Genomic DNA, 25,585 nt, shown 5'->3' on the forward strand with positions numbered 1-25,585 from the left:
TAGAGGTGTTACATGGGAGTATCTGGAAACCCCCATCACAACTCGCGCGGCCACATTCTGCACCAGCTGAAGCCTCCGAGTGGTCCTCAAGGGCAGCCCCATGTAGAGAGTGTTGCAGTAGTCAAAACGGGAGGTCACGAGCGCATGAGTGACTGTGCGTAGGGCATCTCGGTCCAGATAGGGTCGCAACTGGCGCACCAGGTGAACCTGGGAGAAAGCCCCCCTGGTCACGGCTCCTATATGATCTTCAAAGTTGAGCCGGGAGTCAAGGAGGATGCCCAAGTTGCGAGCCCTATCAACGGGGGGTAACACCTCACCCCCCATCGTTAAAGGTGGAATGGTCTGGTTAACCCGAGATGCCGATATGCACAGCCACTCAGTCTTGGCAGGATTGAGACGAAGCCTGTTTCTCCCCATCCAGACCTGGACCGCCTCCAGGCAACGGGACATCACGGCGAGGGCATCGCTGGGTTGGTTCGGGGTGGAAAGAAAACCACGAATGATCTCACCCAGCGGCTTCATATAGATGTTGAACAGGAGGGGGTGAGAGAACCGACCCCTGAGGAACTCCACAAACAAGAGGCCTCGGGGTAGATCTCTGCCCTCCTGTCAACACCGACTGCGAGCGGCCCAGGAGATAGGAGAACCACCGTAAAACGGTGCCTCCACTCCCAGCCCCCTGAGACTCCGCAGTAGGATACCATGGTCGATGGTATCAAAAGCCGCTGAGAGATCTAATAGGACCAGGACAGAGGAACAACCCCTGTCCCGAGCCCGCCAGAGATCATTCACCAGCGCGACCAATGCCGTCTCCGTGCTGTATCCGGGCCTGAAACCCGATTGGTACGGGTCCAGATAATCAGTTTCCTCCAGGAACAGAGGAAGCTGATGCGCCACCACACTCTCAACAACCTTCGCCAAAAAGCGAAGGTTGGAGATTGGACGATAGTTATTTAAAACAGCCGGGTCCAGGACAGGCTTTTTGAGGAGGGGTCTCACCACCGCCTCCTTCAAGGCGGCAGGGAAGACACCCTCCTTCAAAGAAGCAGTTATTACTGCCTGGAACCAGCCTTGTGTCTCCTCCCAGGCCGCATAAACTAGCCAGAAGGGGCACGGATCCAACAAACAGGCGGTGGTGCTCAGCCTCCCCATGACCCTGTCCACATCATCAGGGGAAACAGGATCAAACTCAGTCCAGATAACATGCTCAAGACCGTCCAATTCCTCCACGTCAGACTCTGCCCAGTCAGAGTCCAGACCAGCCCGGATCTGAGCGATTTTGTCCGCCAGATGTCTGTTCATCAATCATTGCTCCAAGCTGATGATGCTAGAATTCCTGTTAATACTGCTACTAGCCAGGTTCCTGTCCCAGACAGAGTACAGCAAGTCAGCCCCAGTGCAGTTACCACTGGGTTCTCAAATACAAAGGTCAGTGCCAACTGCAGGCCAACTTAATGTAGCAGCTCAAGCGCAAGCACCTCCTGCTGGCCAGGGTTGAATTGCGGCTCAAATGCAGCCACAGCCAGCACCAGTACCAGCGGCAGTCCCAATGCATCTGCCCCAATTCTTGGCACAGGTGCCACCGGTGCCTCCTGCAGGTCAAGTCCGGATGGCACAACCTGCACAGCCAGTACCTCAAATGCATGTTCCTCAACAGGCATCTCCTATTGTACCACTGGCTGGTGATTCAAAATTGAAGCGGTCAGGACAAAATTACAGGGCATGGGTCAGTGAAGTTGGACTTTTGCTACGTAGAGATGGTACTCATGGCATAGTATTTAATCCTCCTAACCAGCCATGGACTCCTGACATATGGGACTTAAATAATAGAGCATGCACATTATTGATGTCAATGAACACTGAATTGCAGCTTACCTTTTCACAAGATGCAACTGCTCAACAATTTTGGACTCAATTAGAAGCATGTTATCGGCCTACGTCAATTGAGTCTACATGTTTGCTTTTGTCCCAGTTCCATGGCTCTAAATTAAAACCTGGTGAACATATTGGAGAACACTTAACTAAAATGAAAGGAATAAGAAGAGAACTGGGTGAAAATGGCTATCCTATTGATGACTTTCAAATGATCAGCATTATTATTAACTCATTGAACTATGAATGGAAAGATGCTATTACCAAGATTAATCAAGTGCCCATTGCTCAACACACAGTGGATCATGTATGCAGAATTTTAACCGAAGAAAAGGCACTTATGCAAGCCGCGCCACATTTGAGAGGACCACCTGCATCAAGAGCTCCAGTGAGGCGTCCCTTCCGTGAAAGAGCCTACGTTCCAAGGATGCCAAGATGTTACATCTGCAATCGTGTGGGACATGCCACCCGGGATTGTCCCCAACGATTTCCAGCACCCGCCACGTACCAGCCCAGAGGAACAGATTCCAGAGGAGGCAGAGGTAGAGGCGGATGACAAGGTCGTGGTCATGGTCGTGGTCTCAGGCGTGATCTGCAAGCTCCACTTGCCACATTGGCTTTAACCAACAATCCACAACCTCAACCACAGTACGACAGACGACTTCTTTGGACTTTCGACAGTGGAGCAGCTTTACATGTTACCTATAGAAAAGAGCTTTATACAGAGATGCACGAGCCTGAACCTGAACTTCGTGAACTTTACTCTTTTTCAAATCATCCTATTCAGGTCAAAGGAAAAGGAACTGTTTATATTGAAGAGCTCGATGCATATATTTCTGATGTTTATTATGTACCCTAAGCTAATAGTAATTTGCTTAGTCAGAGTTACTTGTCTAGGGTATCAAAATTCCAGGTTCATCATCTTGAAAAGGCAAGTTATGTAGTTAAAGATGGAGATATTGTTGCTGAAACCATGTTGATTGGTGGTGTTTATTACTTAAAGCCAAAGTCTAAGAAGCAAGAGCAGGCAAGTATACAAGCTACAAAAAGGGGGAGAGCAGGCCCAGTGAGAGATGTCCCAGAGAGAGATCCTGTTGCTATGTCAAAGGCTCTGAAAGCTAACAGGAAGACAAATAAGACACAGGTTGCTCACGGCAAGCCTGAGGTTCCTAATAAATATGCTAATGTTGAGAATTCACTAACAGGTAAACCTTTGCATTACAGGTGTATTCATAAGTGGCATAGAAGATTGGGTCATGACAGTTTCGGTGTTCTGAAGAAGATGCCAGAGTTCGCAAGAGGTTTGGATCTAAAGGGGTGTAAGGTGTTCTTGGATTGTGCTGTCTGCAAAAAATCCAAATCCAAAGCAGCAGCAATTCCAAAGTGCGCTACACGCCCGTCAACACGCATTTTTGATTTGGTACACACTGACATAATGGGTCCTTTTACACCAACAATTGGTGGTAAAAGATATTTCTTGACAATTGTTGATAATTACTCTACATATGGATATGTATTTCCTATGAGAGAAAAATCTGACACCTTTCAGAGCTTTAAAGACTTTGCCGCTCTTGTATATACCCAATACGAAGTTAACATCGCCAGAATTCAGAGTGATCGCGGTGCTGAATTCATGTCTCAGCGTTTTCAGGACTGGATGCATAAGAATGGCATACTACACCAGACCTCAGCTCCTTACACTCCGGCTGAGAATGGAGTGGCAGAACGTAGAAACGGGTTTCTGCAAACCATGATGCGTTGCCTACTTGAAGATGCTAACCTCAGTCTCCCATACTGGAGTGAGGCTATTAAATATGCTAATCATATCATCAACCGTACTTGGAGTAGTGTAATAAATCAGACCCCTTATTTCATGTTATATGGACACAAGCCTGATCTCACGCATCTCCATATTTTTGGTTCATACACTATGGTGAATATTCCTTTAGCGCAAAGAAGGAAAGGGGGTCCTGCAGCAAAAAGAATGAGATTTATGGGTATTGATGATAATTCAAAATGGAGCAAATATATTGACTCTCATCATGTAATAGTGATTTCACAATCCACTACTTTTGAGGAAGATGCTGAGTGGTCCAGGATTCATTCTAACGATCCTGGAGTTTATTTTCCTAGAGATGATGCTGCTAATGCCATGCAGTCTGATGATCAAGATTCACAGATGAATGTTCCTTCCACAAGTTCTTCTCAACCTACTGTTCCGTCTTTGCAAGCTGCCGATGCTGCCGCTGGCGACGATGATGAAGACGAGGACGAAATGGAAGAAGAATGGACGGTTGTTCCGAGACGTTCCAAGAGGACCACAAAGGGAATCCCTCCAAAACGGTATTCGTGGCAAGTAACGAAAGCACCTTTACCTTTGATTTGTAATATTACACTTCCTCCTGAGAAGTTCACACAAATCAAACATCTTCCTGAATCAGAGCAAGATAAATGGTTTGAGGCAATGCAGGCAGAAATGGACAGTCTAAAGAAACTTCAAGTGTTTACGCCTGCAAGCCCTCCAGCAAACAAGAAAGTTATTGGCACTCGATGGGTCTACAGAATTAAAAAGAAGCCAAATGGTGAGTCGTTGTATAAGGCCAGACTTGTAGCCCAGGGTTTCTCTCAACGTTATCCTGAGGACTATACAAATACTTATTCACCCACCGTGCGAACTGAGAGTGTGAAAATCGCCTTAGCCACTGCAACTATCCTTGGTCTAGAAGTTTTCCAGTTTGATGTTGAAACGGCTTATCTACACGCTGATCTTGATGAAGAAATCTATGTGAAAGGCCCTCCAGGTTTCTGACAGCAAGAAGGGGATACTTGGTTTCTACACAAAAGTCTTTATGGTCTGAAACAGTCTGGTTTAATGTGGTACTTATGTCTTTCTGACAAACTAAATTCAATGGGCTTTATTAAGTCCGAAACAGATGAATGTGTGTTTACTAAAAGATCTGATAATAGGTATGAGATAGTTCTTGTTTATGTTGATGATATTGTTTATATTGGTCCAAATAAGCAGATGAGTGAGTTTTTCACTAAAGCTTTACAAAGGTTTTTCACATTGAAGTCTTTAGGATATATTAACACTTATTTGGGTGTTCAAGTTGTCAAAACTCAGAAGGGGTTCAGTCTCACACAAGAAGATAAGATTGAACAACTATTCCATCACTGCAACATGGAGGATGCTAAACCAGTGAGTATACCCATCCAAACCGATTTTCACAACTTGGCACATGAACCAAGTCCTGAGTTCGAAGATCAAACACTTTATCGCTCAGTCATTGGGTCGCTGCTGTATATTAGTAGTTGGACTAGACCCAACATTGCACTTAGTGTTAATCTATCATGACACGTAGGCAAGGCAAAACAGTTTCATTGGACATGCGTTAAGAAATTATTGAGATACATAAAGCACACTAAAAACATGAAGTTATTGTTAGAACCGACACATACTGACTATGCAGAGTTATGTTGTTATGCAGATTCTGATTGGGCGAGTGATAAGAAATCATGTAAAAGTACTTCAGGTTATATGTTGTTTTTAAATGGATGTCCTGTTTACTGGCATTTGCATAAACAGAATTTTGTTTCTTGTTCATCTACTGAAGCTTGAATATGCTTGTGTTTCAGATGCATGTAATTCTCTAACGTGGTTTGATGCTTTAGTCACAGATATCTGGACACAGCCGATTCGACCGATCACTGTAATGGAAGACAACGAATCTGTGGTTTATATATCTGAGAATCGCTTTACAGGTTCTAGGTCTAGACACATTGACATCCGTTATCAAAATATAAGACAAGTAGTTAAACAAGCACCTTCATGGATTACTGCCTTGTCGTGGCGAAGGGGCTTGCGTAATTCAATGAAGCTATGAGCTATGCCGTGCAGGGCCACCCAAGACGGACAGGTCATAGCCGAGAGTTCTGACAAAACGTGATCCACTGGAGAAGCAAATGGCAACCCACTCCAGTATCTTTGCCATGAAAACCCTATGGACAGTACCAAAAGGAAAAACGATATGACGCTGGAAGATGAGCCCCTCAGGTCGGAAGGCGTCCAATATGCTACTGGGGAAGAGCAGAGGGCTAGTACTAGTAGCGCCAGAAAGAATGAAGCGACTGGGCCAAAGCCGAAAGGACGCTCAGCTGTGGATGTGTCTGGTGGTGAAAGGAAAGTCCGATGCTGTAAAGATTTTTTCTCCATAGGAACCTGGAATGTAAGTTCCATGAATCAATGAAAGCTGGACGTGGTCAAACAAGAGATGACAAGACTGAACATCGACATCTTAGGTATCAGCGAACTAAAATGGACAGGAATGGGTGAATTTAATTCAGATGACCATCAGGTATACTACTGCGGGCAAGAATCCCTCAGAAGAAATGGAGTAGCCTTCATAGTCAATAAAAGAGTAGGAAAAGCAATACTGGGATACAATCCTCAAAATGACAGAATGATCTCAGTTCGAATCCAAGGCAAACCATTCAATATCACAGTAGTCCAAGTCTATGCCCCAACCACCAGTGCTGAAGAGGATGAAATTGACCGGTTCTATGAAGCCCTACAGCACCTTATAGAACTAACACCCAAAAATGATGTCCTTATCATCATGGGGGATTGGAATGCTAAAGTAGGAAGCCAAAAGATAACTGGAATAACAGGCAAGTTTGGCCTTGGAGTACAAAATGAAGCAGGGCACAGGCTGATAGAATTTTGTCAAGAGAATACGATGGTCATAGCAAACACTCTTTTCCAACAACCCAAGAGACGGCTCTACACATGGACATCACCAGACGGTCAACACAGAAATCAGATTGACTATATGCTCTGCAGCCAAAGATGGAGAAGCTCTATACAGTCAGTAAAAACAAGACCAGGAGCTGACTGTGGCTCAGACCATGAGCTTCTCCTTGCAAAGTTTAGGCTTAAACTGAAGAAAGTAGGGAAAAGCACTAGGCCACTCAAGTATGAATTAAATCATACCCCTGTTGAATATACAGTAGAGGTGACAAATAGATTTAAGGAATTAGATCTGATAGACAGAGTGCCTGAAGAACTATGGACAGAGGTTCGCGACATTGTACAACAGGTAGCAACCAAAACCATCCCAAAGAAAAAGAAATGCAAGAAAGCAAAATGGCTTTCTGAGGAAGCTTTGCAAATAGCTGAGGAAAGGAGGGAAGCGAAAGGCAAGGGAGAAAAACATAGATATGCCCAATTGAATGCAGAATTCCAGAGAATAGCTAGAAGAAATAAGAATGCCTTCTTAAATGAACAGTGCAAAGAAATAGAAGAAAACAATAGAATAGGGAGGACCAGAGATCTTTTCAAGAAAATTGGAGAGATGAAGGGAACGTTTAATGCAAAAATGGGCATGATAAAGGACCAAAATGGCAGGGACCTAACAGAGGCAGAAAAGATTAAGAAGAGGTGGCAAAATTACACAGAAGAACTATACAAGAATGAGCTTAACGTCCCAGATAATCACAATGAGGTGGTCACTGACCTCGAGCCAGACATCCTAGAATGTGAAGTGAAGTGGGCCTTAGAAAAGCTGAGCAACAACAAAGCTAGTGGAGGTAACAGTATTCCAGCTGAGCTATTCAAAATCTTAAAAGACAATGCAGTAAAAGTGCTACACTCAATTTGCCAGCAAATTTGGAAAACTCAACAGTGGCCACAGGATTGGAAAAGATCAGTTTACATTCCAATTCCAAAGAAAGGCAGTGCCAAAGAATGTTCAAACTATAGCAACATTGCACTCATTTCTCATGCTAGTAAAGTCATGCTTAAAATCCTACAAGCTAGACTTCAGCAGTATGTGGATCGAGAACTACCAGAAGTACAGGCAGGATTTCAAAGAGGCAGAGGAACTAGAGATCAAATTGCCAACATACGCTGGATCATGGAGAAAGCTAGGGAGTTCCAGAAAAACATCTACTTCTGCTTCATTGACTATGCTAAAGCCTTTGATTGTGTGGATCATAACAAACTGTGGCAAGTTCTTAAAGAGATGGGAGTACCAGACCCTCTTATTTGTCTCTTGAGAAACCTATATGCGGGTCAAGAAGCAACAGTGAGAACTGGACACGGAACCACTGATTGGTTCAAAATTGGGAAAGGAGTCCGGCAAGGCTGTATACTGTCGTCTTGCCTATTTAACTTATATGCAGAGCACATCATGAGAAAGGCAGGGCTAGATGAATCAAAAGTTGGAATTAAGATTGCCGGAAGAAATATCAACAACCTAAGATATGCAGATGATACCACTCTAATGGCAGAAAGTGAAGAAGAACTAAAGAGCCTCTTGTTGCGGGTAAAGAAGGAGAGTGCAAAACTTGGGTTGAAACTTAACATTTAGAAAACTAAGATCATGGCATCTGGCCCTCTCAATTCCTGGCAAATAGATGGGGAAGAAATGGAGGTAGTGACAGATTTTATTTTCCCGGGCTCCAAGATCACTGCAAATGGGGACTGTAGCCAAGAAATTAAAAGACGCTTGCTCCTTGGGAGGAAAGCCATGGCAAATCTAGACAGCACACTAAAAAGCAGAGACATCACCCTGTCAACTAAAGTGCGTATAGTCAAGGCTATGGTCTTCCCAGTTGCAATGTATGGCAGTGAAAGTTGGACCATAAGAAAGGCTGAGCGCCAAAGAATTGAGGCCTTTGAACTATGGTGATGGAGAAGACTCCTGCGAGTCCCTTGGACTGCAAGGCAATCAAACCGGTCAGTCCTAGAGGAGATCAACCCTGACTGCTCTTTAGAAGGCCAGATCCTGAAGCTAAAACTCAAATACTTTGGCCACCTAATGAGAAGGAAGGACTCACTGGAGAAGAGCCTAATGCTGGGAAAGATCGAGGGCAATAGAAGAAGGGGACGACAGAGAATGAGGTGGCTGGATGGAGTCACTGAAGCAGTAGGCGTGAGCCTAAATGGACTCCAGAAGATGGTAGAGGACAGGAAGGCCTAGAGGAACATTGTCCATAGGGTCGCGATGGGTCGGACACGACTTTGCAACTAACAACAACAACAGTTAAACAAGGTTTTGTAAAATTACAGTATGTGCCTACTCATGATCAAATTGCTGATATGCTGAACAAGCCACTTCCTGCAGCCCAGCATGAGTATCTGCGTAAGAAAATGTGTCTTATCTGAGTTTTGCTTTACTGACAGAAGAAGGGGATGTCACTGCGTTTTTTCTGTTTTCTCAGTAAAGCAAGGTATAGTTTGTATTTTTGCAAGCAGTCTTGTTATCTTATCATTGTAACCATGGTGATTGTCTCATGTTCAGCCAGTTTTCTACTGTGTGCGCATGTCCAAAGCAAAAGTTACTTTCTTTTTCCTCTTCTTTGTGCTCTCTGGTGAGATAGACATGTAGCCATGAGTTCTTTCTGTGTTTTTACAAGTTTCTTTGTAATTAAAAGGTTAAATAGTAGAATATATGCTTCGGGTTTTCTTTGTTTATCATGCATCAAAATGAACCACGATGCATCCCCTCTGATAGAGTTTTTTACTCTTCTGACATAGCTACTGTTTGAAGTTACAATGTCAATGAAAAAAGTGACCTACAACTGGTCCTCACACTTATGACTGTCGTAGCATCCCCATGGTCATCTGATCAAAATTCAGATGCTTGGCAACCAGCATGTATTTATTTGTATGTATTTGTATGTATGCACTTATGGTGATTGCAGCATCCTGGAAGCAGATGATTGCCATTTGCAAACTTGTCAGACAGATTTTGACAAGCAATGTATATGAGAGAATCCAGAGTCACTTAACAACCATGTGATTCACTTAACAACTGCAGTGATTTGATTAACAACTGTGGCCAAAAAAGTTATAAAATCAGGCATGACTCATTTAACAATCACCTTGATTAGCAATGGAAATTCTGGACCCAATTCTGGTCATACATCAGACTACCTGCATATAAAAAAGTGAAGACACTAAGGAAGACAGCACTCTGACTGGGTAATCCATTGGTAAGTACTAAGAGCCTTGGTGGAGCAGTGGGCTAATGCCTCCTTAAGTAACACCAGCTGCCTGCAATTAGTGCAGGTTCGCATCCCACCAGGCTCAAGGTTGACTCAGCCTTCCATCCTTCCAAGGTAGGTAAAATGAGGACCCAGATTGTTGGGGGCAATTAAGCTGACTTTGTAATAATGCCGCTTAGGGGGGCTGTGAAAGCCCTAATAAGCAGGCATATACATAGAATGAAGGCTACTGCAAAGCTTGTAAGCCGCCCTGAGTCTTCGGAGAAGGGCGGGATATAAATGGAATTAAAATAAAAAAATAAAATAAATAAATATATCATCAACACAATCCTCAGCAGATTCAGAAATAATTAATTTCAATCTGCTACAAAGCAGTACCTCACATTGTTTTTTAGAGCCAAGTCAACAATTCAGATATGATTCATGAGCATATGAATAAACATGCAATTGAGCAAAAAGCTGGCAGAAATCCCATCAATGAATGGGAAATGAATGGGGAGTCAGAGTTTATATATACCTTTGCAATACAGTACTCCGATCCTCAGCTGGCAACTTTATTGAATCAGTGGGCATAGTCCAAACATGATTTCTGGGAACTAAAAGCAAACACTGGAGCTTGGCAGTTTTATAATTCTCATTCAACCTCATGCAATGAAACTGAAACATGCTTCATGCCCTCCGGGTGAGATTTAAGGTGCTGGTGATGACCTATAAAGCCCTAAATGGCTTGGGTCCGGGATATTTAAGGGAACACCTGCTGCCGGCATCAAGTTCCCTTCGTCCCGTGCGCTCCCACATGGAGGGCCTTCTCAGGGTGCTGCCGGTAAAAGACTGCCGGTGGATAACACCCAGGGGGAGGACCTTCTCAGTGGGTGCGCCTGCCCTTTGGAACCAGCTGCCCATAGAGCTTAGGACTGCCCCCGACCTTCAGTCATTCCGCCGGGACCTGAAGACCTGGCTCTTTGAGCTTTCCGGCCCAGGCTGAGAGTTTTTAAATGGGGTTTTATATTTTTTCAGGGATTAAATTTAATCATTTTAACTGTTTTTAACTTTTGTATTGTATTAACGTTTTTAGATACTTTGTAAACCGCCCTGAGTCCTACGGGAAAAGGGCGGTATATAAATTCAATAAACTTAAACTTAAACTATAGACACATGACTTCCAGAAAGCTTAGCAGAATGAAGATAACAGGCAGTCCCTAGATTTTAGCAGGCATTGGAAGCCTCTTTTCCCCCTTACCTTGCCAGAGATTAAGCTTCTGCTAAAATAAAGAATGTGAGTAAAGTCAAAGCCTATGATTTTCTATCATATTAGTTTAATAGGACATGAACATCTTTTTTAAAAATGTTATCTTTAAGAAATATTCCAGGGAATGAAAACTTCCGAGATTATATATGAGATAATGGCAATTCGGTTCCTGTAACGGTTTTCTATTTGACATTTGAAGCTACCTGCTTGCAAAACATCTACAGAAGTTTGATCTTGGGTCAAGCTCTATTATGTCTATAGATCCTCTATACCTCTGTTGTTGTTGCTGTTTTATTTATTTACGGAAAATCAAAGGCCTCTGTTTCAAACTTATCAGAATTCTCATCTACTGCTTACTATCAGGACTTAATCTCAAACGCGACCGCTTCAGAAATGTCACCATCGCTATTGCCTTTTAATTCTTTACTTTGGAAAGGTTTACTGGGAAAAAGGCTAGGGAAAAGCCGGGGAAAAAAGAGCGCGAACGCCTCGCGCATACAAGCCCGGATTCGGGTTTTGGTCTGCGGAACCCACAGCAGCAGCTGGAGCAGCTGGAACTTGGCCCGGCAAAGTCGGAAAGAGGTGGGTTTTCTCGGTATTGTGGGTGTGCAGCCGCCGAGGCTTCCCTAACAGGAGCCAAACGAAACCACCCCGAGGGTGGTTCGCTTCGACCTGCCTTGCTCTGCCCTCTACATTCTAACCTTGTCTTCCCCTCCGGACATTCCGGGTATCTGTTCCCAGAGGTGCTGGGAATAAGGCGCTTCCACTTTCATTCTTTCAGAAATTGGGAAAGTCCCGCCGGAGGCTTAAGGGATAAAAGCACAGCAGAAGCCCGCAAAACCTGACACAACACCCGGCGAAGCTGCTGAGGAGAAGTAGCCCGAGACGGCGCGGGCCGGCCAGAGGCGAGGTGGGTGACAAGCTGAGGGGGCGGGAGAGGCGCTCCGCTCGTCCGTCCGCCGACGCCTGGCCAGCCCAAAATAGCGCGGGGCGCACGCCGTTCCCGACGGCTGGGGGCGCGCCATTCGCCCCGTTGCCTTACCATGGGACATGGTCCTCGAGCCGGACGCCGGTTGCTCATGATGGAGCCGGAGTCACGTCCATGGCGCTACGGTCCTGGTGCAAAATCCTGGCCGCGGCGGCGTCTTGTGCTGAGGCTGCGAATGGCCAACTGAACGAGCTTTCCGGAATAATTAACATTAAATAAAAAAAAAGGCTGGGCGGAGAGCCGTCCTATAGCCTCGTCTTTAGACCATTTTGGGGATCAGTTGAGCGGAGGGCGAGGAAAGCGTGCCGGAGCCGCTCTTGCAGCCGAACCAGATTCGCCCCTGTTGCTTGCTTTTTGCCGCCGAGAACTTCCGTCTGGGCCGAACTAGTTTCGCTTTCCGGCTGGAACGAGCGCCGCTAGTTTCGGAGGGTTTCAAGCCTTCGGCTCCCGGCTGCGGTCGAGTTGCGCATTTTTCCACCTGCAACTAAAGGAAGCGCAGAAAGACGCGCGTCTACTGCGCGGCTCAGACGTTTTCGTCCTGCCTCGCCGCGCGGTCTTTGCACCGCTCCTCCGCTGCCTCCCGCGATTTTCCTTGCTCGCTGACGGGCGTCGATGGAACTGCTGGGAGCTTTTCTCCTGGATGAAATAGCTGGATGACAGAGGAGGTGGGATCACCCTCGAGTCTCCACTCCACCAGCGGGTTTGCCAAGGCTCCGTCAATGAGTGGAAAGAACCATTAGAGAGAATGGGAGCAAGTGTAACTCTGGGGCGGGGCGGCGGCGGGGGGGGGATGTCCTCCCAAAGGGAATTGGCTGGCAAGTTCAGTTCCTAGTCGGTATTCAGGCTTCGCGAGACATGTGGAAGTGATCGGCTCCTCTCGACTCACCCCCGCTCCCCCTCCCGCAAATTGATCCCTGACATTCGGTTAGCGTAGTACCTTTTGCCTTTTGTGCTCTGCATCCTAAACAAAAGATTGCGGAATAATCTCAGTTCGTATCTGCTTTGGCATGAATGTCCATAGGCGGCAGGACGATCCCACAGCTTTCAGGTCTCTTCTGGCCCCATCCTTACTACAGCTGTGTTTTGAAATTTGAGGGGGCGGGTGGTATGTTTGTGTGTGTGAGAGAGAGGGGGGGGAGGGAAGAAAGGGAGAGAGAGGAGAGATAGAGTTGTTTTAGGCCCAGTACTCTCCAATATTGTCATCAATGACTTAGATGTGGGAATTGAAGGGGAACTCATCAAATTTGCAGATGATACTAAGCTGGCAGAAATAGCCAATACCCCAGAAGACAAGCTCAGGATCCAAAAAGATCTTGACAGACTTGAACAATGGTCCCTATCCAACTAAATGAAATCTAATGTGGAGAAAAGCAAGGTTTTTACACCTGAGCAGGAAAAACCAAAGGAACAAGTACAAATTAGGCGAAACCTAGCTCAAAAACAATAACTGTGAGAGGGACCTTATAGTCCTAGTGGATGATCACTTAAATATGAGCCAGCAGTGTGTGGCGCCAGCTAAAAAAGCTAATACAATTGTTGGTTGTATAAACAGAAGCACAGAATCAAAATCATGTATTAGTAGCGCTTTATAAAGTTGTAGTAAGGCTACTGCATCCAGTTTTGGTCACCACATTACAAAAAAGATGCTGAGACTTTGGAGAAGTACATAGAAGAGTAACTAAGATGATTAAAGGCCTAGAGACTAATACATATAAAGAACGGTTGCAGGATTTGTGTATGGTCAGTCTAGAGTAAAGAAGAACTAGGGGGGGACATGATAGCAGTATTCCAGTATTTGAGAGGCTGCCACAATGAGGAAGAAGTGAATTTATTTTCCAAAGCACCAGAAGGCAAGACAAGAAACAATGGATGGAAACTAAGTAAGGAGAGAAGCAACCTGGAATTAAGGAGAAATTTTCTAACGGTAAGGACAATTAACCAGTGGAACAGCTTGCCTTCAGAAGTTGTAGGTTCTTCATCACTCTTTTTAAGAAGAGACTGGACAGCCAGTTGGTGTAGGGTCTCCTTCTTGAGCAGGGGGCTGGACTAGAAGACCTTCAAGGTCCCTTCCAGCTCGATTGTGAATCTGGTCCTCTTTGGTCACTGATACAATCAAGTGACTCCCCTCCTCACATGGTAGGATCCAATTGACATCTTTTGGCTACTTGCAGTACTCCTCTCTCCCCAAAACCAGATCCTATCTTCTGGGATCATTCTGCTTTCAGCACTGGAAGAATCCAGGTCTTTCAGACCAGACACCCTCATAACCTAGTCAGACACTTGATTCAGCCTGAGCAGTAGCTGATGAGCAAGGAAGCAGGGGAGTTTAAAGTCAAGCAGCAACGACTCTCCCCAAGCCTATCAGTTTTTCTTTACACTGCTTTTCAACACAGGGCTAGCACAATTGCAGAAAAGCACTAAACCTATATCCATAGCCATTAGTCTACTTACATATCAATGGTCCTTTCTTTCCCAGCCTCATCTTATATTCAGAAGAATGGTGGTGAAGGAATATAAACTTGGCTCTGGGAATAGGGAAAGGATGAATGAACTATTAAAGGAGGAGGAGAGGCGAGGACATTCAAAAATATTACTCAGTCTTGGGATACAAGAAACAAATTCAAAATAACCCTGCCCTGATTTTGTTGGATGTAGGACATAACAGAGACAAACTTTGACATGTTTCAAGATTATTAATCTTACAACAATAAACAGTATTTGTGAAACCTCTAATGCTCCTCTTCCTTGAGCTTGTCCATCTTGAAAAGCAATCATTGGTGGTAATTTTACCATGGTTGGTGATATTTGGTGGGAGAAGAAGAAAATGAAGTCACAGCCTCCACCGATCCACTTTTTTTATGTGTTGTCTATAAATCAAGAAATACAAGGACAAGCATCACTGGTGAGGGCAGCAAATGACATTTTGAAATAGCTTTCTGCTGGCTCAAGGACTTACAATTTAATTCACTTGGAAGGATCAGCACCGTCTGCTTGACGGTGTTTTTGCTGTGAAACCATACTGCCCCATTTACCAAAAAAAAAAAAAGAGGTGTCTTCCGCTTAAAGCACTTTCATGCTTTAGCCCTCTCCCTTCTTGTATCTTCATTCTTGGCAAAAAGAAAAGGTATGGCATTTATTCCCAGGCGTTCACTTCTCTCCAGTCAGTTCTTATCCCCATGCTACTAGAGAACGTATTCAAGAGTGTGCCCAAATTTTCAGCAAAGAGGAAGAGCATGTGGAAATCTATTCTCCAACAACTGTTTTTCAATGTGACATTGTGTATAAACTACTATAATGTCTCTGTCCATAATACATTACAAAGATAAGAAGCATTCAAGTGTAGAAAGAAACTATATAGATGGAAGTTGATGATAATGTTATCCATTCAGTCATGTCTGACTCTTGGCCAGGTCTCTCCATATAGAAGTCTAAGAGTGTGTGATAATGTGCCTTGCCGAGGATGTAAACAGGATGGCATCATGTGTTCATGGACCATTTTAAATGTTGACTAAAGGATTCAGAGAAAATTGGACATGCATTTCATGAATTTGTGGCAGTAAAAAAATAAAATAGAACACTAGCTATTTTCTGGTGAAGCATAGGCTATGTTTTTCCTTTAGCACATTTTACTGTGTGAAATGCATTGTCTTTTGCTGAAGTAAAGACTGTTGCATGAAATTTAATTGAACTTAACTGCTTATCTGAGTTAGGGACATGTTTTAAAGCATTATATTTGCCAAAACAAAAATCATAACAAGCGGGATGAAGGAAATTAAAGATTTATTTAATGTACTATACAAAACTTTGACATGGTCTATAATTATGTAGAGGTTGTTTCTTACATTGAAATTGGAACAAGTAACTGTTTTTCAGAGAAAAGCCTTTGCTGGAATCCTATTTGAAAATACGTTTAGAATCTATTAATCTATGAATCCTGATCGCCTTTTGCTGTTACATAGCATCTATCTATCCAAGAATGACAGCTTGATGTAAAACAAATGTGTTACTTCCTGGAAAGCAACATGGAAAGCATATAACATACAATACATATTAGAGAATAAATGTTTGACTTGCATGTAAAACTAAAATGAGCTACAACCATCAGACTAAACCTAGTTCTTAAGATTGTCCTTCAGTAGTACATCTCTTTTATTTCTAATGTCAACAATAGCCTGACTCTCAGCCTTTAGAACTGAAGTTGATTTATAGTGATGAAATAAAGCAGCTCCACCTGCTTTCTTTTTCCCCCTTTTTTTTCTTTAATAAAAAATGAAATCATTTCCAAAGATAGGTAAAGGTAAAGGTTCCCCCGCACATGTGTGCTAGTCGTTTCCATCTCCGTTTCAAAGCCGAAGAGCCAGCGCTTGTCTGAGGATGTTTCCATGGTCATGTGTCCGGCATGACTAGACGCCAAAGGCGCACGGAACGCTGTAACCTTCCCACCGTAGTGGTCCCTATTTTTCTACTTGCATTTTTACGTGCTTTCGAACTGCTAGGTTGGTAGAAGCTGGGACGAGTAACAGGCGCTCACTCTGTTACGTGGCACTCGGGATTTGACCCGCCAAACTGCCGACCTTCTGATTGACAAGCTCAGCGTCCTAACCCACTGAGCCACCACGTCCCTCTTTTCCAAAGATAATTGTATTCTAATCAGAAAATTTATTAGGACATTCTTCCATAACCTATCTGTGGTTTTATCCAAGATTATAATTGGCTAGGATGGGTGAATTCTTAGTTGTTAGAAGTTACTATACCATAGTTGCAATAGGAATAATGTTAAATAATAAAATATTTTTAATGAGCAAATGCTAATAATAAATAACTTTGTTGACACTTAATTTGTTTAATTTCTAATGGATCATATTTTGAGCAACCCCATGCTGCATTTGTGTATGCCAGTATATTCCCACAGCTTTGGATATGAGTCTTTTTTTTAAGGTAAAGGTAAAGGTAAAGGTTCAGGTTCCCCCGCACATGTGTGCTAGTCGTTTCTGACTCTAGGGGCTGGTGCTCATCTCCGTTTCAAAGCCGAAGAGCTAGCGCTTGTCCGAGGACGTCTCCGTGGTCATGCTACAAATTTTTTATTTTAGAAAAACATGCATTGTAAATAAGTCTAGTCCCATAAATTAAGCATTTTAACACAAATTTTGACTTCCTATTTTTTTCTAGAATCATCTGAATGTTAGGCATGTATAGTAGATGTTGATGAAATTATAAATGTCAACTTAATAGAACTCAAGTACATTGTTCTATCATATCTATGGTTACTTTTTACTCTTTTCATTCATTTTTGAAAATCTAAAACATAGAGCAAAAGAGATTAAATTTTGAAACATCTGTGTTTCTGATCCTCAATATATTTAGCATTGATTGCTTATTTGTGATAGTTTGTATCAACTAGTTTACTTTTCATAGCTACCAAGTTGTCTGATCTGAATCAATATCCTGAAACTCCATAGAAGTAAAAAACTATATGTTGTGAGAACTCAAGAATAAAGTAGTCCTTATTTAATGTCCATTTGTTCAGCAACCATTCACAGTTCTGACAGTGCTGAAAAAAAATAGACTTGTGACCAGTCCTTGAACTTACTGACCATTGCAGCACTCCCATGGTCAACGTGATAAAAGTTTGAGCCAGCTCAAATTTACGATGGCTACCTTGCTGCTCCCCAGCTGATCTTGATTGTCTTTGTCAGACTCTCCTCCCCTGAGCTTACCATGCTGGCCATACATAGGAAGGCATTGGGGCTCTGAGTTTTTTTTTGTCCCACCATGGCTCTGGGGATGCTTGCAACTTTGTGCACCCTCTTCCACGCTGCAGCAGCCAACCTCACTGTGCCATGCCAACCACCTGTACACCCTCCCTTGGTTCCACTGTACTCACACCATTTGTTGCCACTTACCCAGATTCCTTCTGCACTGTCCTTCATCTGGCAGCAGCCACACCCATCCCCATGACATCTCAACAGCCACCCACACACCATCTCCTAGTCCTGTTTTATATTGTACCTTGCTGGCAATCCGTACACACTTGCTTACTGTCCACCATCCCCCTCGTGCTCACACCAAAGCTAACTGGCTACTTGTACATCTTCATGGACCTTCCCTCAGTTACATTGAGCTTGTGCTCTCCTTAGAGGGTCACCCATGCACTATCATGCACTCTCTGCCACCCAGCAGCAGCCATGTCATCCCCTCCATGCCTCATTAGTTACCCACACACCCGTTCTCCACCAGATGCAGAAACTTACCAGCTTGACGGTCTGCCTAAAAGCCGCCTGGAACTTGCAACTATCTGCTGGCTTCCCCTTTGATTGCTAGAAGCAGGCAGGAAGTCTTGAGGATGTCCTCGCTTAACAAACTGTGAACCTTGCTTAATAATAATAATAGAGTTTGCAGGGATAGCTGGTGCTAAACAATAAGGTCACGTGACATTGCATTTTTCTATCACTTTGCTTAGCGATGGATATTCCAGTCCCAATTACTGTTGTTAACTGACGATGGTATGAGAAAATAACATAACTATAGTAAATATAAAAGAATTATATTTGAAAAGAAGCAGAGGTAACATGATTATGGTCTTCTACTTGCATGAGTCATGGTCTATGACTCATGCAAGTGGATGTCTGAGTGCTACAAAAAAAATTATTTTAGAAAAACATGCATTGTAAATAAGTCTAGTCCCATAAACTAAGCATTTTAGCACAAATTTTGGCTTCCTGTTTTTTTCTAGAATCATCTGAATGTTAGTCATGTATAATAGATGTTGAAGAAATTATAAATGTCAACTTAACAGGAAAAATAGTGAATATTTGGCTTCAATAAGAAAGATATTTGCCAACTGTGGAATTAGTTTATTTTGGGGGTTTTTTTCCATTGTTATCTGTTAGCCTTTTGCTGTCTTCATTGAGTAGCAGATATAATGATCCTTTTATTTATAATATATCCAAAGAAGCCTTTTGTTTCTTCTTAGAATTCTTTGTCAGCTAATTTTGACCTTTAACCTTCCTGATATCATTTCCACATTACCTATATATACTTAACCTGTTTTGCTTTTCATCTATATTATGTACTCTACTCTCTGGTTTTCAGATTTTTGTTTTGTGCGATCATGCTGGTTTTTTATAATGTTTTTCTTTCTTTTTTCCTCCTTATTTGGAATTTTCTGCAGCTTCCTTTTAAGGAACTCTTGCTATTGACTCTTTTTCTATCTCCACATTCTTCTTTTGGTTCTTCTGATTCCATTTGTCCCAGAATCTGGTTAACCTAAAACTCTTGAGTACTTCCTAGCAGACTGAAGTAATAATCTTATATGTAAATAAGTCTCAGTGAACTCTAATATTTATTGGTGTAATGTTTAAATATCATACTAAAAACTGGCAAACCATGAACTGCTAATCTTGCCTTAAGCCCTTGCTTCTGAACAGATATAAACTTTAGCTGCTTGGAACCAGATTCTTCAGTTAAGGCATTTAATCCCAGCTACCTGAATGTGGACTATAACTATAGAATAGCATCCTAAATAGAATGTAGTTTGAGGTATCTAGCTTGCAAATATAGTTTAAAAAGAAGTAAAAGTAGTGTTATTCCTTTAAGCCTTTATAGAAAGACTGTCAACAAATCTATACACTTTTGAATTTATATTTATCCATTCTGAATCATAATAATTAGCAAATAGCAAATTATAATACTGAAATTACATTTACTAGCAGATAACATTGCCGTTAGATTTCTATGGGAAAGCCAGCTACTGTTCCCTATCAGCTTCAGTTTATAAATATGCTGCCCTTAAACATGCAAGCAGAATACCATCAAGTATAAATGCTGATAGTTTATTGTTTTCTCATTTCTCTAATAATCTTCTAAAACCAGCTTCTTTGATGTTGATTATATACTTTGTATTAACAAATTTCATAGTTTAACTGTATTAAGAAGTAGAGGTAGTCCTTGACTTAAAACAATTCATTTAGTGCCTTAGCAGGGGGTTGGACTAGATGACCTCCAAGGTCCCTTCCAACTTATTATTATTATTATTATAGTGACAGTTCAAACCTATAGTGGCACTGAAAAAGTGACTTATGACCATTTTTCACACTTATGACCATTGCAGAATCTCCATGATCATATGATCAAAATGCAGACACTTGTCAACTGATTCATATTTATGACGGTTGCAATATCCTGGGGTCATGTGATCACCTTTTTTGACTTTCTGACAAGCAAAGTCAATGGGGAAGCTGGATTCACTTAACAACTGGGTTACTAATTTAACAAATGCAGTGATTCACTTAACAACTGTAGCAAGAAAGGTCATAAAATGGGGAAAAACTCACTTAACAAATGTCTCTCTTAACAACATAAATATTAGGCTCAGTTGTGGTTGTAGGCTGAGGACTACCTGTAGTTCCTTTTGTTTTATTAGGCACACTTACACAGATTAACCCACTCAAGCATGCTGTAACAACAAGGCCATTAGGTTAGCAACTCAGTTGAATTTACATCCCACTAAAGTTAATCAACTTTATTAATAAGTTTAATTAATCATTCACACTGGACACAAGAGGACACATGTTTTGTTAGGTTGCCTTGCATCCATCACTTTATTTTTTCAATGACTCCCCAAAGATTATATCATAGGTAAATATGTTTTAATCATGTACTTAAATGAGATGTAGACATTGTTAAAGAAGTTGGTAGTTTTATATATACAACAATAATCCAAATAGTACAGTTGATCTGAGAGCTTTTTGAGAAGGTATGTAAAGGTAAAGGTTCCCCCGCACATGCGTGCTAGTCATTTCTGACTCTAGGAGCCGGTGCTCATCTCCGTTTCAAAGCCGAAGAGCCAGCGCTTGTCCGAGGACGTCTCCGTGGTCATGTGGCCAGCATGACTTAGACGCCAAAGGCGCATGGAACGCTGTTACCGTCCCACCGTGGTGGTCCCTATTTTTCTACTTGCATTTTGACGTGCTTTTGAACTGCTAGGTTGGCAGAAGCTGGGACGAGTAACAGGCGCTCACTCTGTTACGCAGCACTCGGGATTCGACCCGCCAAACTGCCGACCTTCTGATCGACAAGCTCAGTGTCCTAACCCACTGAGCCACCGCGTCCCTGAGAAGGTATGGGGAGGGCATAAAAAAATTATTGAGAACTTCACTATGCAAACAGTTTTTAATTTGGTACAATCCAATTCGTTGTAACCCATAGTTTTTCAAATATTACTTGATCTGAAATTAAAAACACTTGCTGTTTTAATGTTTAAAGTCAGTTGTATTTATATTATATAATTTCTCCATAGTTTTCAATCATTATGTGAAATTATTCATATAATAATTTCTTTATAATGTTATATACATTTTTCCATCAGTTGTTAGTAGCACAACATGTTCTTTTAACAATACTATTTAAACTAAGTTGAGATAATGACTTTCCTAAAGACAGATAGAGACATGGCTGGAAGTTAACATGAAGATTGATTTCCCAGACAAAACAGAACTTCACTATTTATAATAATCTACAGTCTTACAAAAAAGAAATCTCATAAATCCCAAGTCTTTGATTCATTAATTCTTTGTTTTCCTGCATCATACAATAATAACCAACAGTCAGTTTGCTGTATGGTTAAGGCACCAGGCTAGAAACAAGGAGACAGGAAGTTCTAGTCTCACCTTAGGTTCAAAGCTAGTGGTGACTTTGGATCTATCTCAGTCCTAGGAAGGATAGAGTGGCCAATCAATTTTGCCAAGAAAATTGCAGGGACTTATCCAGGCAGTGTGTGAGAATCAGACACAACTGAAAGAAGGGGGGGCAGGAGAGAGAGAGCCTTATAAAAACACTGGAATCATGTCCCGGTAGTTTAAATCTATTTGCTGGATTTTTTAAACCACCCAAATGACAAAACTTTGGATTCCCAACTTAGTTTGGAATATTGATATTCATATGACTATATATTTTGACACATATCCTTTTTGCTCTGTTCCTGAGTTTTTTTTAACCAACTCCAGCAAGCATTGCTGGGTTTTATGATTTTTTAAATTGTATTTTTCATTTGTATTATAGTGAATGAAATAAATAAAAACATGGTGATTATAGCAGAATGTATCAAATAAAAATGAACAGTAATAAATATAAAATAATGATTAAAATGAATTTCCTTCCTTTTATTCCTAAGCTGACATGATGTTTCTCAATTTGAATTACTTCATACTTTTTTGTTTTTTTGTTTTAACTCTTTGTTCTCACCAATTATTTTTCCTATTTTTATCATAATTTTATTCAACATTAGAATTAAATAATAAAAACCAAACTTTAAAAAGATAATATAAAATAACTGCACAAAAGAAAAAATAGAAAAGAAAGAAAAATAAGAATATAGTAAAGAAAAAGAAAATAAATATATTAAGAAATCTTTCTCCTTCATCACTACAATATAAACAATTTTCCTAAGTTATCACTCTCTATTTAAATGCCACAAATCATCTCTTTCTTCAATATCCCATCACTTGTCTACAAACAAATCCTTTAAAACACATCCTTTAATCTTGGTCAGCAAAAGTCCATTAAAGATTACCAGAGATAATAACATATCTAGTTTAATCTTGATCAAATAAACCCATTTTAATTTCTTTTAACAATCTTTAATTAATATCCTGACACTTTTTTTAAAAAATTGTCCCTTCTCACAAAGTTCTTCAAACTTCCAATCTCTTTTGTAAATCTAATTTAGGAAAATTATCCAGGTCAACCTTTTGGTTTGTTATTTGTGTATCCAATTTCTTTAAATTATCCCCATGGAGCAACTTTTTCCATATCATTCTTGTAGCCTGTAATTTTTAAATGCACTTTCAGATTTATATTCCTCCAGTATAACTTGTTCTTCCATAAGATCTTTTAAACACAGTATATAATGGCAGACACTGTTAAAATTAACTTTTGGGTCTATTTTTTCAGAAATAACCTTATGTCCATTGTTAAAGTATTTTGCTTCATTCTACATTAGTCAAATTTAAGCATTCTTCTCCTTTAAGTGTAATCTGAGAAAGGATTGTAATTTTTCAAACTTTGTGCCCGCTTATCATCTACTTTCTTACTTCCATAAGTTTGCAGACATCAATCTTAGTCGAGCTCTCTTTTGGGACTTAAGGTCTTCAGTGACTAGTGAAAGATTCAGTCATGCTGAGGATGCCAGGAGATTCAAGAGTAGAAGACTAAAAGAACAAGAAGGAAGAAAATAGGAGGAAGGTTTGTCCTTTTCTAAAATGCCAATTAATGGGTTAAGGGGGAATGAGAAGAGGCTTTCCATTGTAAAGCAACCAAAGCAAGAATAAAATAGAACAGAGTAAAAGACATAAAATATACTGTAAAAAGCTCATTAACCCTGCCCTCTTTTGTCCATTATAATATAATAATAATAATAATAATAATAATAATAATAATAATAATAATAATAATAATAATAATAATAATAAGAAGAAGAAGAAGAAGAAGAAGAAGAAGAAGAAGAAGAAGAAGAAGAAGAAGAAGAAGAAGAAGAAGAAGAAGAAGTTGGAAAGGACCTTGGAGGTCATCTAGTCCAACCCCCTGCTCAGGCAGGAAACCCTATACCATTTCAGGCAAATGGCTGTCCAGTCTCTTCTTAAAAACCTCCAGTGTTGGAGCATTCACCACCTCTGGAGGCAGGTTGTTCCACTGGTTAATTGTTCTAACTGTCAGGAAGTTTCTCCTTAGGTTGCTTCTCTCCTTGACTAGTTTCCATCCATTGCTTCTTGTCCTGCTTTCAGGTGCTTTGGAGAATATTAGTAATCTTTGGAGGTTCTCCCTGAGGGTTTTTCCTGCTCTCTTCTGATGGTCTTATTTGCTCTTGTGGTATAGATTTGGTGTCCTTTGAATTTTCACGCTGACTCATTCTCAGTCCATGGTCCAACTCTGCACACATTACTTTGAATAAAATAATCTCTCCCCTGATCCTCATCTAATCTATTATTTACTTATTTGTTAAATTTATTTCCTGCCTGTCTTACCATAGGCTACTCTAGGTGACCTAACAATAATAAAAAGGAAGAAAAATGAAAGGAGTATAAACAGAACAGAAGCAAAATAATAGAATGATAAATAAACATAGACAAAGGAGCACAGTAAGAATAATTCATCAATATGATAAGCAATAAGATGGATGAAAGAAGAGCCAGAGTAGGGGGAGAGGTGGATTTTGCCATCAATCTGGTATCCAACTCCAGCATGAAATCTTCCCATCTGGACCTCAGGCTAACCCAGGGGTAGGCAACTTTGGCTCTTTCATGACTCATGGACTTCAACTCCCAGAATTCCTGAGTCATGCTGACTCAGGAATTCTGGGAGTTGAAGTCCATGAGTCATAAAAGAGCCAAAGTTGCCTACCCCTGGGCTAACCAGTTGAGCCAAGTCTTTAGGCTCCTGCAGAAGGATAGGAGGATGGGGGAAGATCTTACTTTAGAGGAGAAGATGTTCCAAAGAGTGGGTGCTGTGCTACAGCAGTTCTTCTTCTGGATCTTAGCTCCTGTTGCTTCTTCACAGTCTTTACTTGGCTCCTCAGGTAAAATATGTGCCACATTATTAAACATTAATTCCCAACTTCTCTGAACGTTGCACATATTGCGTAAAGTTGATGGGTACAGGAGTTCAACAATACCAAAAGATTAAGGCTACTTTTAAAGTATATTATTCACATAAATCCAGGAAAAAAGAAAGGAAATAATAAAATCCATAAAAGATTATAGGTCTTGGAGTCTTTCAAACTTTTCCTTTTTAGATTTTTATTATTGATTGCAAATTTGTATTCCCGATTTTAAAGGGTTTGCTGTGATATTTGGTTGATTAAATACCAATTGCCTTTCTTATATTATCTAGGAATTATTTTGACACCACCTATGTAGATAATATAAGGGACGTGGTGGCTCAGTGGGTTAGGACGCTGAGCTTGTTGTCGATCAGAAGGTCAGCAGTTTGGCGGGTCGAATCCCGAGTGCCACGTAACAGAGTGAGCGCCTGTTACTCGTCCCAGCTTCTGCCAACCTAGCAGTTCGAAAGCACGTAAAAATGCAAATAGAAAAATAGGGACCACTACGGTGGGAAGGTAACAGCGTTCCGTGCGCCTTTGGCGTCTAGTCATGCCGGCCACATGACCACGGAGACATCCTCAGACAAGCGCTGGCTCTTCGGCTTTGAAACGGAGATGAGCACCGGCCCCTAGAGTCAGAAATGACTAGCACGCATGTGCGGGGGAACCTTTACCTTTTTTATGTAGATAATACAGTAAATCCAAACAAAAAGGAATGCACACAATGCTTTGTTTACTCAGTTCTGCTAAAATCAGTGTGGCTTAACCAGCTTAATTTAAAATATATAGTATAAAGGAAAGGAAAAAGCTTTAAGGTTTTCATTCATCAATTTTAATTTCATATCTCAGTATATTTAATTACCCTTTAAATGGC

General features: G+C 41.4%; 1 protein-coding gene across 1 annotated transcript in view; it reads left to right on the forward strand.

Moving 5' to 3' along the window:
* Window positions 1-24,566: 24,566 nt before the first annotated feature.
* Window positions 24,567-25,585, forward strand: part of STMN2 (stathmin 2) — a gene marked incomplete at its 5' end in the record, with an annotated part of 170,987 nt that continues 169,968 nt past the window's right edge. Inside the window, one exon of the mRNA XM_081325610.1 lies at window positions 24,567-24,687. Coding sequence (XP_081181736.1) covers window positions 24,567-24,687 — 121 coding nt within the window. The remainder of the gene's footprint in view (window positions 24,688-25,585) is intronic.

Source organism: Vipera berus (assembly GCF_964194415.1).
Source record: "Vipera berus genome assembly, chromosome: 3".
Classification (NCBI taxonomy): Eukaryota; Metazoa; Chordata; class Lepidosauria; order Squamata; family Viperidae; genus Vipera; species Vipera berus.